This window comes from Aulostomus chinensis, chromosome 2 (genome assembly GCF_037954235.1).
Source record: "Aulostomus chinensis isolate RoL2024-O1b breed Wild chromosome 2, RoL_Achi_v1.0, whole genome shotgun sequence".
Taxonomy (NCBI): Eukaryota; Metazoa; Chordata; class Actinopteri; order Syngnathiformes; family Aulostomidae; genus Aulostomus; species Aulostomus chinensis.
Window position 1 is genome coordinate 17,032,004 of NC_141321.1, and position 13,068 is coordinate 17,045,071.

General features: G+C 40.6%; 1 protein-coding gene across 3 annotated transcripts in view; it reads right to left on the minus strand.

The window, feature by feature from the left end:
- Nucleotides 1-13,068, minus strand: part of igdcc3 (immunoglobulin superfamily, DCC subclass, member 3) — a 79,613-nt gene that overhangs the window by 16,571 nt on the left and 49,974 nt on the right. For all 3 annotated transcript variants that reach the window (XM_086181454.1, XM_086181470.1, XM_086181464.1), the window contains 3 exons: nucleotides 12,723-12,860; nucleotides 8,315-8,473; nucleotides 3,613-3,778 (listed from right to left, as the gene is read on the minus strand). In XM_086181454.1, the coding sequence (XP_086037580.1) occupies nucleotides 3,613-3,778; nucleotides 8,315-8,473; nucleotides 12,723-12,860 (463 nt within the window). The remainder of the gene's footprint in view (nucleotides 1-3,612; nucleotides 3,779-8,314; nucleotides 8,474-12,722; nucleotides 12,861-13,068) is intronic.

The window sequence follows — 13,068 nt, forward strand, 5'->3', positions numbered from 1 at the left end:
TTTGTATGTCACACTCACTTCCCTGTCAGAGTACATATACACTACTTACATAAGACCAGAAGCGTTCTGCTGCTCGCAGCAGCTGAATATCATCTGCATATCATTAGGTTTGTTTTGGCTCACTTTGGGAGCTAAAATCAAACCATTTTCCATCTCTTCTGGATCTCTGCTTCTCTGTGAAATTAATCCATGATATTTTTGAGCTTCAGGTACATACAAATTTCAACATATCAATTTCCCACCAGTTCAAATGCATTCACATCCTCTTTAGGGACCACTTAATGCAACATTCTGAATGATGATTTGTTATTAATAGATCCAGACAAACCATTATGTCTGCAAATCCAAATCAGAAGTCCTTTATTAATCCCTTGCGGCAAATTGTTGAAACTATCTCCACTGGCCCATTAACTATAACAAAACTTGCTCATGACCACAGAAACTGGATTGATTGCTGTGGCTGAGGTGGCAGGAGACACTTGGATTTAGCTAATGGAAAAACCACTATGAGTCATGCCTTTTGTTTCAAGTCCCATTCACAGTTCCTGATTTGGAAAAAAACAAAACAAAACAAAAGACATTCTGAATAAAAAAAGTTAACCCTTAATCAATAATATTGGTGGGGATTTTTCTGTAGGCTTTAAGTATATCTGCTAACTTCAGGCCAATGTCTTCACAAGGGAAAAGGCTTCATCAGTGTTCGCTCTGTAGTTAAATGATCAGCAGTGTTTATTGGCTTTGGTCGGCATCAATGTGAACGTAAAAGGAGAACCAGGTGAAATGAATGAGCTTGTAAAACACAAACTGGAGCAAAATAGTAGCCAAGGAAATGGCCGTCCTATTTGCTATCTACCACGCTGTTTGTTTATCCCTTTTCCCAGCACATTAGTGACATTGAATGTGACTCCCTGGAGTGAAAATAAATACATAAATAAATTAAAAAAAAAAAAAAACGGCATGTACGCAAGTATAAATGTACAGAGAAAAAAGATGCAATGGGAGCAAAACAAACAAACAAACAAACATTTCAATTAGTCAACCATCTGGAATTTTCTGATGGTATAAAGGTGAATGTTTGAGAAAATAACTGCCAGATTGTAGATTATCGTTTTTTGCCGCTGTAGTTGTGAGTGTAACTCACGTTTGACAAAACAAATTTGTAGAAAACACAATTTGCAGAGCATTTTCATGATTTTCATGTTGTGTGCAGCTACACTCGGTCAGCTGTTTGATGTCTGAGATATTGAACCAGTTCATGATAATCAGACTCTTTGTCAAACATCGATCATCTACCTTCCTCATAGCTCAACAACAACAACAACAACAGTGGAGATTCTTCAGAATGCCAGTGGTTCTGTTCACTACACGATGGACTGTATTTCCTGGTCAACTAGCCAGCTTTATGAGCTAATTAGCTAATGGTAGATCTCCAGCTGAGACTTTCCTCCTTCACCAATCACAGAGCAGAGTTTGTGATGCATGAGATCCATATTATACAGGTCATACACTAATGGTGGCGAGTGGAAACGCTGTGATGCTCTGACTACTCACTCTGTCTTTCTCTCTTGCTCCTCATTTGTTCTTCCAGCCGACTCATCATTTCTCTTTTGACCACCCGTTCAATTTTCTCTCTCTCTCTTTTCTCGCTGCAACCAAATATGGCCCCTTATTTATGTCCTCCCTTTTCTCTTTTTCTCTTTCCCTCTTTGTTAGGCCTTTGCTCCATCTCTCTGACTAATACAGTGAGGATCGGAGAAGGCATATGGTAGTGGATCAGTGTATGCAAGTGATGGAGGTGTCGTCTGTTTTTACCCATTACACCTAAGAGCAACAATTGATCTTTATTTTTTTTTTTGCACATATGTGAGTGTATTCACTTCTTATTTCTATTGTACGAATAATAAAAAAAACTGTGAACGTTGTTTTGCACCCTGCACCAACAGGGAAACATGCAGTGATGCATAACAGAATTAAATTAAAAAACACATTTGCTGGATGGACAGTGCAGCAGTTTAACAATAAGCTGGATGTAAGGCTTCACAATCATTCTTACCCTTCACTATTTAGCATCTTTTCCATGGACTGAAACTGAGGCTATTACAAAAACTGTAAAAATAAAGTGCATGTAATCCCATTAATTATATTTTAGATGTTTTTGCCAATGCTACACTCCCCCCCCCCCAAAAAAAGCAGTCACTGCAACAATGTGAGGTACTGAGAAAAGAAACTAAAAAAGCGGGGGTCCTGCTCATGACATTCCAGGGGACCGCCGTGGGAAAGCATCCGACATTTAGTCAATATATGCTCCTCACATACAAAGGCACAAATAAACTGAGGCTCACTTCTTGGAAGGCCTTTATTACTGCAGCTGCAGTGTGGGAGCAACAGAAACACTGAGATCCTCAACATGGTGATGATGTAAATGATCAGATCAAGACAGCAGTGATCAATACTGAGTTAGGTTGGTCTACATGAACTACTTTTGTTATACTGGGAGCACAAAGATCCACTAAAGGTGCTCTGCATTAAGTGGTGGCCTGCATAGTTGGCTGCTTTGAAATATTCATCAGCTGTATGAACAAGTAGCTTCAATAACAAATGTTTCATAGATTCTTGAACCGCTAATGTAAAGCAACTAAGATCACCAGGATGTTTTAATGTAAAAATGCTGGTCATCCATTAATACATACTTGCGTGTCACATGTGCTGAGAAGATATTCAATGTTTGTTCCTCAAACATGTGCGCTAAGCTGACTGGCTGATGTCAAATGCATTTCATATTTTAACATCAGCACTGTTGTTACATTTTATTGATGTAGGGATAAATAGTGTATATCAATGCAGCTATTCTTTGTCTAGATTTGTTGTGTCTCCCGGGGAGATCGGCTGATTGCCGAGGCTACATGTGGATCCTTTCAATAAACAATAATCAATTACCCATAGGATTTTTCATAACCTGGAATATGTTTTAATCTCCTCCAAGAATCTGTGTCTTCTTCTATACTGGGCCTGTCATGATATCAAATTTTTCACTAAAAATTGTTATTTTCGCCAATAATATTGCCTGGCCGTGCAATGGACAGATGACCCGTCCAGGGTGAACCCCACCTCTTGCCCACTGTCACCTGGGAAAGGCTCCAGCCCCCTCGTGACCCTTAACAGATAAGTGGCACTTAACCTGACTCTTCTCCTCTTTGTCCTGTGGGGTAGAATAAGTCAGAGGGTCCAAGACCCAGCACTTAGTGATTATGTAGCACTAACTGTGTTGTGTGATGTTATATGTTTGTCCAAAAACAAAAACAAAAACAAAAACAAAAGGGGGGGGGGGGGGCGACACTTCTTCTGCCACTAGATGGCAGTACCTGTGACCAAATCACAACTGAAGCACTTTTGCGCTTCCTATGGACTTTTTCTTAATTAGGTCTAAATTCTTGCTTGTGTTGTACGTCGCTTTGGACAAAAGCGTCTGCTAAATGAAATTGTAGAATTGTAGAATTGTAGAATAAGTGGTATAGAAAATGGATGGATGGAATATATTGCCAATTGTTGTTAAAATGTATCACTCTATTTATGACTCTACTGGTTTAAGGACACAAGTGTGTTTTTATCTACCTGTTGTTGTTCCTGAGTTTGACGTGACCGCCAGGCTCCAGGATCTGGCCGTTCTTCAACCAGGTGAGCTGGGGCTCAGGCTCACCCCGTGCTTGGCAGGTGAAGATGGCGGTTGTGCCGACAGGTCGAGCGATGGACTGCGGAGGTTGAATAAACTCTGCTGGAGCTGAAAAACAAGGAACATGGGAAGTCAAAACTGAAGAACACTCAGATATGAAGAAAAATCTAGGAGCACAAACACGAATGTAGGAGGACAAAATTAGATTGATAAAGATACATGGAGGGGCTGCACGGTGGTGCAGTGGTCAGCACTGTGGCCTCTCAGCAAGAAGGTTTAGGGTTTGAGTCCCGACTCGGGCGTGGGATCTTTCTGTGTGGAGTCTCCATGTTCTCCCTGTTCCTGTGTGGGTTCTCTCTGGTACTCCAGCTTCCTCCCACAGTCCAAAGACATCAAGAGGGGACGAGGCTGATTGATACTCTAAATTGACTGTAGGTGTGACTGTGAGTGTGAATGGTTGTCTGTCTCTGTGTGTTGGCCCTGTGATGGACTGGTGACCTGTCCAGGGTGAACCCCTCCTCTCGCCTGAAGACTGCTGGGATAGGCTCCACCCCCCTGTGACCCTTACTAGTAAGGAATAAGCGGAAGACGACGATGGATGGATGGAAGATATATGGAATCCAATGAGAGAGTAAAAATCTGAGATACAAGAGTTTAACTGCTTGATCACAAAGTAGGTAAAATTTTGCAAATGTATAATTCAGAGTCAATTAGCCCGATTACAACAGATGCAAGACATTGAAAAGAGAGCAGAATACCCAGAGGAGAGCAGGAGAATGCTCCTCATGCACCAACAACACATGGAGCTAATGTGAATGTTTAAAACATTTAAACACATTTTCATGAAAATAAACTGTTTCATCATATCATGTCTCATCTCACACTAAAAGCTCGCGGCTAAGGTCAATTAGAGCTAATCATTTATTCATATGAAGCGATTCCCTTCACAAGGAAGGTATTTTACAGATACTTTAAATCACAGTGAATAATTACAGTAAAATCCAGTGAAGTTTTGTTCCTGGGGTTCTGCTATTATTTGAGCTGATGGACAGGAAGGTAGCGTATCATCTACGCTCATTATTGTGCCAGCCTTTAATCTGTGATCTGATAAGCTGAATTATTTATGCTCGTATTAATTCAGTCAAAATGTTATGGCAATTAGAGAATCTCTAAGTCATCACTGGAGGGGAGAAGGCTGTGCACATGCTATTGTTTGTTGAAAAACTGGCTGATACGCCTCCATCATGAAGGATATTATATATTTCTGTCTGTCTAAGCTTGTAAAATATACAATTAAATTGAATTAACTTTCTGCTTTTCATCTTTTCAAAGAGGTTTTTTTTTACCATGAACAATATAAAACATGTTTCCCTGTCCTTTATTTAGCTCTGTATTATTTTCCTGCTATTTTCTTCATTGGTCTGCCTTCTCTTATGTCACCACCCGAATAGACAAAATGTTATTTGACACTTTTTCAATGTAAGCATTTCCATCCCCTCACTGGAGGAGCTTCAGGGCCCATGGGCACTTGAATAGAGCCTGCTGACAGCATGTGATGGTCCTTTCATTATCTCGCCCGCTTTCTTTCTGTCTTTCTCTTCCTCTCCCTGCATGTTCTTTCAGGGTCATTTTAAAGGTGAAGGTCAGAGGGAGCTGAGAAGGATATTGATTTGCACCTGTATGGGTATACGGGGTAGATCATCAGCAACATCCATCTTCCCCTTGTTTTTTCCCTTTTAGCTTTTACACGACTGACTCCTACATCTGCCTTTGTAGCTCTTTTTTTTTTTCTATCCCAAAGGAACCAAAATGAACTTCATTGATTTACTGTATCAGCCCATTTGTTTGGAATTAGAGTTTCCTGGCTGCTGCGTCCTCATTTTCATTTGACACCTTCTCATATTCAGGGGTATCAAGCAATCTATCAAGTCTAAATGATAGACTACTGTAATTCTCCAAGGGAATGCATGCAATAAAAATATTGTAATGAAATACATGCATCTATTTGGGAGTTATCAGTGTATCTTTGTTCTCAGAAATCAATAACAACAACAAAAAACAAATACACTGACACATAATTAACACCCATGTTTATTTCTGCAAGGGTAGGGGGCTTGTCTTAGAGTTGACAGGAAGATAAAATGAAATATTGATCAGGATCAATACTGCTGCTACAGCCTAAAGCAAAGTGTGGTCCATCTGATCAATATGAGAAGAAGGCAGATGCAGGATGTTTCCTGCTTGGTGACAATTTATGCACGGAGCTGCCCACATCTGGGGCCAGATGCATAAACCTCTGTGTAGATTCATGACTAAAACAATGTGTACACAGAAAGAAATATGTATGCACATTCTTTTTGTCAGATTTATAAAACATACACACGGCTGTTATAAATCTCGATCGTGTAATTGTTTGCACATGCATGAGCCTAACGTGCACTTCCACAATCAGCCATAAACAGAGATTGACAACCCTAATTAGCTCATTTCCATAGAAATCAAGGCTGTTATTCATTCATTCTTTAAACATGGCAACTAAATGGATGGTTTAAAAAAAAGGGCCAGGTGTAAAATGGAAAGGATGTTTAGAGAAGCTGCAAGGTGGAAAGCCATTTAGTGTGGTGTCTTAACAGCAGAACACAAGATAATATATATAATACAATGATAATATACCGTAAATATTCAGGGGATTTAGGGAGACATTTTCACCCTGGATGAAGTGACAAAGAAATGGTGAGACTTCAAGCTGGAGGTAAAAAGAGCATCAGATTTCACAATTCAAAAGTCACCTCCACCTCTCACGGTAGCTGGGTTGTAACTGGATTTGTGAAGCAATCAGGGTGGTCCATTAATACGTGTTAGAAACAGTGTATCAGCTATGGGGATTTCTCCATCCAAGCAACAAGTAGAGTTTCAAAATCCTGAATTTCCAGATTTATGAATTCTTTTTTTTTGTTGTTTTTGTCCAAGATCTGCTGCCCCCCCCCCCCCCCCAACCTGTAAACACCTGATGGTGCTGAAACAGTAGAATCAAGTGAAAAAGATAGTAATCGTTCATATAAGACTCAAGATGACGCTCTACTTTGGTCATCTCATATCACTGAAATAATCTGCCTCCACACATCATATCTAATATGTAATTGAGTTGCTCTCAAAGCCACCTTTCCTCCTCTTGACATTAAAAGTCTCTGGACAAATGAGCCTCTCAAAAATAGTGTAGTTTTCAGGTTACCATCAGACAGAGAATGTTTTGCATTGCAAAAATGTTTTTTCTGATTGTACTTGACCGCAAAGCAGTTTTCTAATTAGGTCTCCATGATACGAGCATTATCTCAAGAGCAGTAATTTGGCTTTAAAATTCTTTTGTTTCTTGTAATAAAAACAAATGGTTGGTGGACCAAAGTATGATTTATTTGAGAAATATATTTTGGATACATTTTTCTGCTGATATATATTTTATATATTGAAATTGCAGTGGGTTGTTCTTGAAAGTGAACTCAAATTCAAACAGATTATAATGTTTTTGTCATGTTTTTGTATGATGTTTTCAGATATGTGTGTTCTAAGATGATATCAGTATCATTATCAGTACAGTAAAAAAATACGGTACTTTCCAGTTGAGAATTTAAAAAAGCTGTGGGCAGCAAATACACGTTTTTATTGTCAACCCCACAACACATTGAAAACCATCACCCAACCCTTTTAAATTATCCCCCCCCCCCTTAAAAAAAAACAGCTTCAAACTTTTATAATTTTCTTCTGTGTGATCGTTCCACTGATATGAGGATTATATTATGGTATATCACTCGTATCTTTCTTTAAAGCACACGTTTAATGAACTGCTTTGATTTGAGTTTCAAAGAGAAAAATATTTTATATTAATGTTCATGCTAACTTGGTCTCAGAAATCTAACGATTGATTCGTTCCTTGTGGAAACTGTTCGGTGTCTCCAAACTACATCAAAACCATCGGCATATCTCTAAAAAGCTATTCGGTACAAAAGATGTTATCACATGAGCCTCCACAAAGTTAATCTACTATAAATGATTTACCTCTTCATGATGAATGGCACAGTTTGATAAAAGCTCTTAAACAATGTTAGTGAACACAATTGCTGAACCGTCTCTACAACCTCTTCGTCATGCAGTGATGGAGATTTAGTTTGCGGTCTTCTGCTGCCAATATTAATGGCTGCTAGGATGATTAACTCAATTATATATGTTTTCACGTCAACCTGCTGCACTCTCATGGGAATGAAGATGATTCTATGAACTAGTGCACTGTATTCTCCACTTGTGTTGGGGTCACTTATGTTGTGTGTTCCAAGATAAAACTGGAAGGTTGTTGCTTGAGTGTAAGAAAATGACTGGCAATAAGCAATTAAACCTTTAAGTCAGATAATTGCCGGCCACAGGTTAAGAGTATATATATCATAATCATGTGAATGACCCCATACTTTTAACCACTGTGTAAAATCGTCTTGAGCTCCTCACGGGGGGCTGGGGTGACACTGGGTGCCTCCAGCTGTGCAAAGCAGGTGAAGGTATCGAATCACGGTGGTCTGCCCCATGATTCTGGCAACATTTATTTTCTCCATGACACATACACTTCCCAGAATTTAAAAAAAAAAAAATGACACTCACCTTGGACCACAAGACGTCCCTGAGCGGTCCTACGAACACGGGTCCCTGGTTTGTTAGCAGCACACACATAAACCCCCGAGTGCTGCACACCAACATCTGAAATCATCAGGTTGCCTGTGCCGAGTACCTGGATTCCCTCCACACCGATGGGACGTCCGTCTATCCAGGGAAAAAGGAGAGAGAGCAATCATTTGGGAAAGTAGTACAGCAGAGAGGTTCAGGTGTCCACAGATGCAATGCAGGATATGTGGAGGATGTGTGTGAGTTGCAGGCAGGAGGTCAGAGTGGGCTCAAGGCTCCAGCAGTTACTACGGCTAAAACTTGCTCCACGTCTACAGCTAACAGTTGACAGCAGCACTTATTTTTAGTCCTACCTGAAGGTCACGGACGCAGCTTTCACAGAAAAGCGTCCTATTCCTTGAATTTGCATTTTTTTAAATTCCTGTGACGCATACAAGCTTTTGTGGTTTTGTGACCAAGCGTGATAATTAACATCTCCATTAGAAACTGGGGAAGGTTGGGGAGTGTTGGGGAGGGTTCTATCTCTTGAACAAATCCCCATTGTTTTCTAATGCTTTACAATTAATTAATGCTTTTATTAAATGTACATCTCCTTTAGTGGCTCTGCAATTAAATGAAACTGTCATGCTTGAGTAGGAACCTTTTCTTGTACAGCTTTGTCAGACAAAGCCTTGCAGCTTTTAAACCGCTACACAGGAGAGATTCCAGCAACCACTGGGGGCGCCAGAAACTAACCGCAATTTCTAATCTCATATCTCGCAATACAATCCACAGCTACCCCCTCTCTGCTCTTGCTGTACTTACATGATAAGCCTGCACTTTCCTGCGCTCCCTTTATAGGAGTTTCAGCCCCGACAATGACTTCAGCCTGCTCTGATATTAGCTTTGGGGCCAAGAGGGAATTTTAATCCCATCTTTGGCTTCCATCTGCAGCCTGTAAGGTCCAGATTTTATGTGTTAAAAGGCCAAGTAGGGAGGCAGTGAGATGGAGGCCATGCTGGACACATGCAGAGACAGCAGCTCCAGCCAGATATACAAACCATATGGTCAATAGGCAGTAGCCTATTGTTAGCTGTACTTTCATATCTTCAATATGTCTAAGTTAAGGTACAGCGAGGCAAGTTTGAAGTATGTTTGAAACTGAAAAGCAAGATATAAATTCCTGCGCAATTCAGTGAATCGCAATCAGGATATCAACTTGAGCATTTACAGCACACAACAGCAAAAAAAAAAAAAAATTAAAAAATGCTATTATTATTCGAGCAATACTGTAAAAAATGTTGCACAAATAGCTTTTTGTTTTTGCTCTTAATCAATCTATGAAAAAAGTTGTTTTGACAACAATAGATGTTTTCTTTCTTCTAGTTCAATTTTGTTTGAGTTGAGTGACGCACACTTCAAATATGTCAGTAATTTTTGTGCATCTTTGTTAATAAACAAGGTTGTCACAAAACAAATGTAATAATGGCAATGTTTTTTCACCAAAACCTGCAGCACCACCAAAAAGCAACATCAGTTACAGTTGTGATTAAACCTGACATGACAAGGGTTTTCGGATGTACCTTCCCTGACTGAAAAAAATCGGCAGACTATTTTAGACAAAGCAGAGAAAAGCAGCCAGCTTTTGTCTCTGACCTAACGTGCCTCACAGCTTCCTGACAGCACATGAAAAGCCCCTGAACAGCCAATAAATCTAACACAATAACCTTCAAATCAGAGCAGTGGCCTAAACTATGCAGTCATTGGGAGACACGATATCATTTTGTGATGATGGATTATGAATATTTGTAATTAATCATAGAAAAGTATTGACATGACATAAATCACTCCCAGTTGCCTGCCTCCGTCTGTCATTATGATGATGTGTTTTATTGCTGTTGCTGCATGTTTTCCGTTATCAGCGCTCTAATTCGCTGGACTGGGAAGTAACAGTCCAGTGAGCTATTGTCTTAACCAAAGCAAACTTGTTCTTTTCTTGGCTTTTACTGCAATATCCCACCCCCAGCCCCACCCCGCCACCTCGCCCCTGCTCTCTCTATCACTTTTTCTCTGTCAGCCTCTAATTAACTTAGTGTCAGAAAAAGAAAGAGCACAAGCTAGCCGGCTGCGGTGCTGTTCAATGAATGGCAGCAAACAAACTGACATTAAGGAGTGACTGATGTGAAAGTATCAGATTCATTATGCAGCTTATCCCAGCCTCCCTGCAGTAATCTAATACATACAAATCCCATCGTGTTAGCATTTCATTCGAGCCACATTGTGTAAGGCAAAACCCTCAATCTGATTACGCTCAACTGCTTGGGAGGGAGGGAAAAGGGAGGTGTGTGTGTGTGTGGGGGGGCAACAATTTACATTTGGAACAGCATATCAGATTGGATAATAGGTAAAGAAAACAGATAGCGGATTGAAGAATTGGAGGCGACACACTTTGAGTGATAGTCAGGAGCACGGAGGGAAGAGGAAGGAAGGAAACTAATCGAGTCCCTCTCAGCAACACACAGCGATTATTCTCCACCGTTTCCTGGGCGACTCTGCTTCACCAGGCATCAGGTTACCAACACAGACTTGAACATGTTGTTTAGCTCCAACACCAAATGTCCAATTCCTTTGACTCATGTATATACAATACATGATCTACTGTGCATACATGCATGCGTGTTACACAAAGCAGGTCGGATCAAAGCTGCATCGCTGAAAGCATTACAAACACATGTGGACACACACCAGCCTCATGAAACACTGCGAGTGCACACTGATTGTACTTGACATGTGTTTCCTCAAACATCCACGTACGCACACACATTCTAACTGGGGCTGTGACGTATCATTTAGTCATGAAAGACATATACAAATCCTTGTTTCGCATCAATATTGTGCCAGTGTGGTGATAACATGCGTGCATAATTAGCAGTTTTAGAGAGGTTGCTTTGTAACATCCCAGGATTAGTTTATGGCTTGTGAGAATTGGCGTTTGCATTATCCTTAAAATCTTTAATTCAACTTTTTTAGCCACATTAGCTGGAGTAATGACATACTTCTGTAGACAAACCCAAAAGTTTGCTGATGATTCTCTCGACCAAAGGCTGATGGGATTTTTACACTGGATGCTGGATTGTTGAGGAAAAAAACACTGTGGATCACTGACGTTTATGATACTCACATGTATGGCTCCGTAGATTATCAGTCGTTAGTCGCTAATTTCAGAGTTAAGTTAGACTTGATATATACTACACTGCACAACTTCATCACCGAAACGATAACATTCACACTTCATCTGACTTCTTCAAGCTTTTTAGATGATGAACGCTGCATGAGAAAACTTTCTATGGTTGAATATTCATTTCAAAGCCATTAGTTTTGGAATTGGCCTGAGCAAGACCTCAAAGAAGTTTTTTGTGACATGAGACCACATGAGACACTGTGACCCTGTGCTGTTATGTGAGTATTTCAATGTACTGGCGAGTTCATCGGCGGGAAATCTTGTGTTGAAAAAGGAAGAAATAATCAGTTCATAGGAAGTCATTGCTCATTAACTCATGGTTGGACATGTGAATCTCTATTGAGACATCATCTTACACAGCTTTAATGCCTGTGACAACCTTTTTTATAGCTACCTTAAGAACGTGGTTGAAATATCTTAAGGTTGTGTTAACCAAAGACCTAATGACAGGCAACCTACTTGGAGACGAGGAATCAGAGGACATCAATCCTGACTTGTTGCCTGGTTTTCAGACTCATTCCTGCATGAGTTGTTAAGTATTTGATGACAGTTAGGATCAAGTGTTACATTTAAATGTACATTTGTATTTATGCAGCACTAGACTGTGAGCTGATGTCAAAAAGATTTTGTGTTATGGTGCTATTTTCGTGTTGTTTTTCATCTCTATCTTTATCCATCCATCGTCGTCTTCCGCTTATTCCTTACTAGTAAGGGTCGCGGGGGGGCTGGAGTCTATCCCAGCAGCCTTCAGGCGAGAGGCGGGGTTCACCCTGGACAGGTCGCCAGTCCATCGCAGGGCCAACACACAGAGACGAACAACCATTCACACTCACAGTCACACCTCCAGTCAATTTAGAGTATCAATCAGCCTCGTCCCCAAATTGCATGTCTTTGGACTGTGGGAGGAAGCTGGAGTACCAGAGAGAACCCACACAGGAACAGGGAGAACATGCAAACTCCACACAGAAAGATCCCGCGCCCGAGCCGGGACTCGAACCCGGAACCTTCTTGCTGAGAGGCCACAGTGCTGACCACTGCACCACCGTGCAGCCCCTCTATCTTTATAGCTTAAAAAAAAAAAAATCATAACATGATTTCACATCTATCTGGCATGGAAACTGCATGAATCATCTGAGTGTTTTTATTCTTTAAACTGCTTTGTCTTACCCAGTCTGCTCCAGGACACGATGGGCCGAGGGTATCCAGTAGCAACACACTCCAAGATGGCAGTTTGGTGAACAGTGAGAGTGAGGTTTTCCGGACCAACTAGGATCCTTGGCTCTTTGTAAACAGATGACTGGGAGCCTGGGAGAAAAGGGAGAGGGGGAGTATAAGATGGGAATGATGGATGGCATCCTTTAATTGGATTTTTCTATCTTGATATGCTGTATCTCTTCAATAAGGCAGCAAAACAATAGGTTCAGAGGATCTTGTGAATATGTTGCGTAGATAAACAGGAGAGAATGTCTTGGTCGTGTTGGAGCAGTGATGGAGAAAACAATTAATCTAGTGG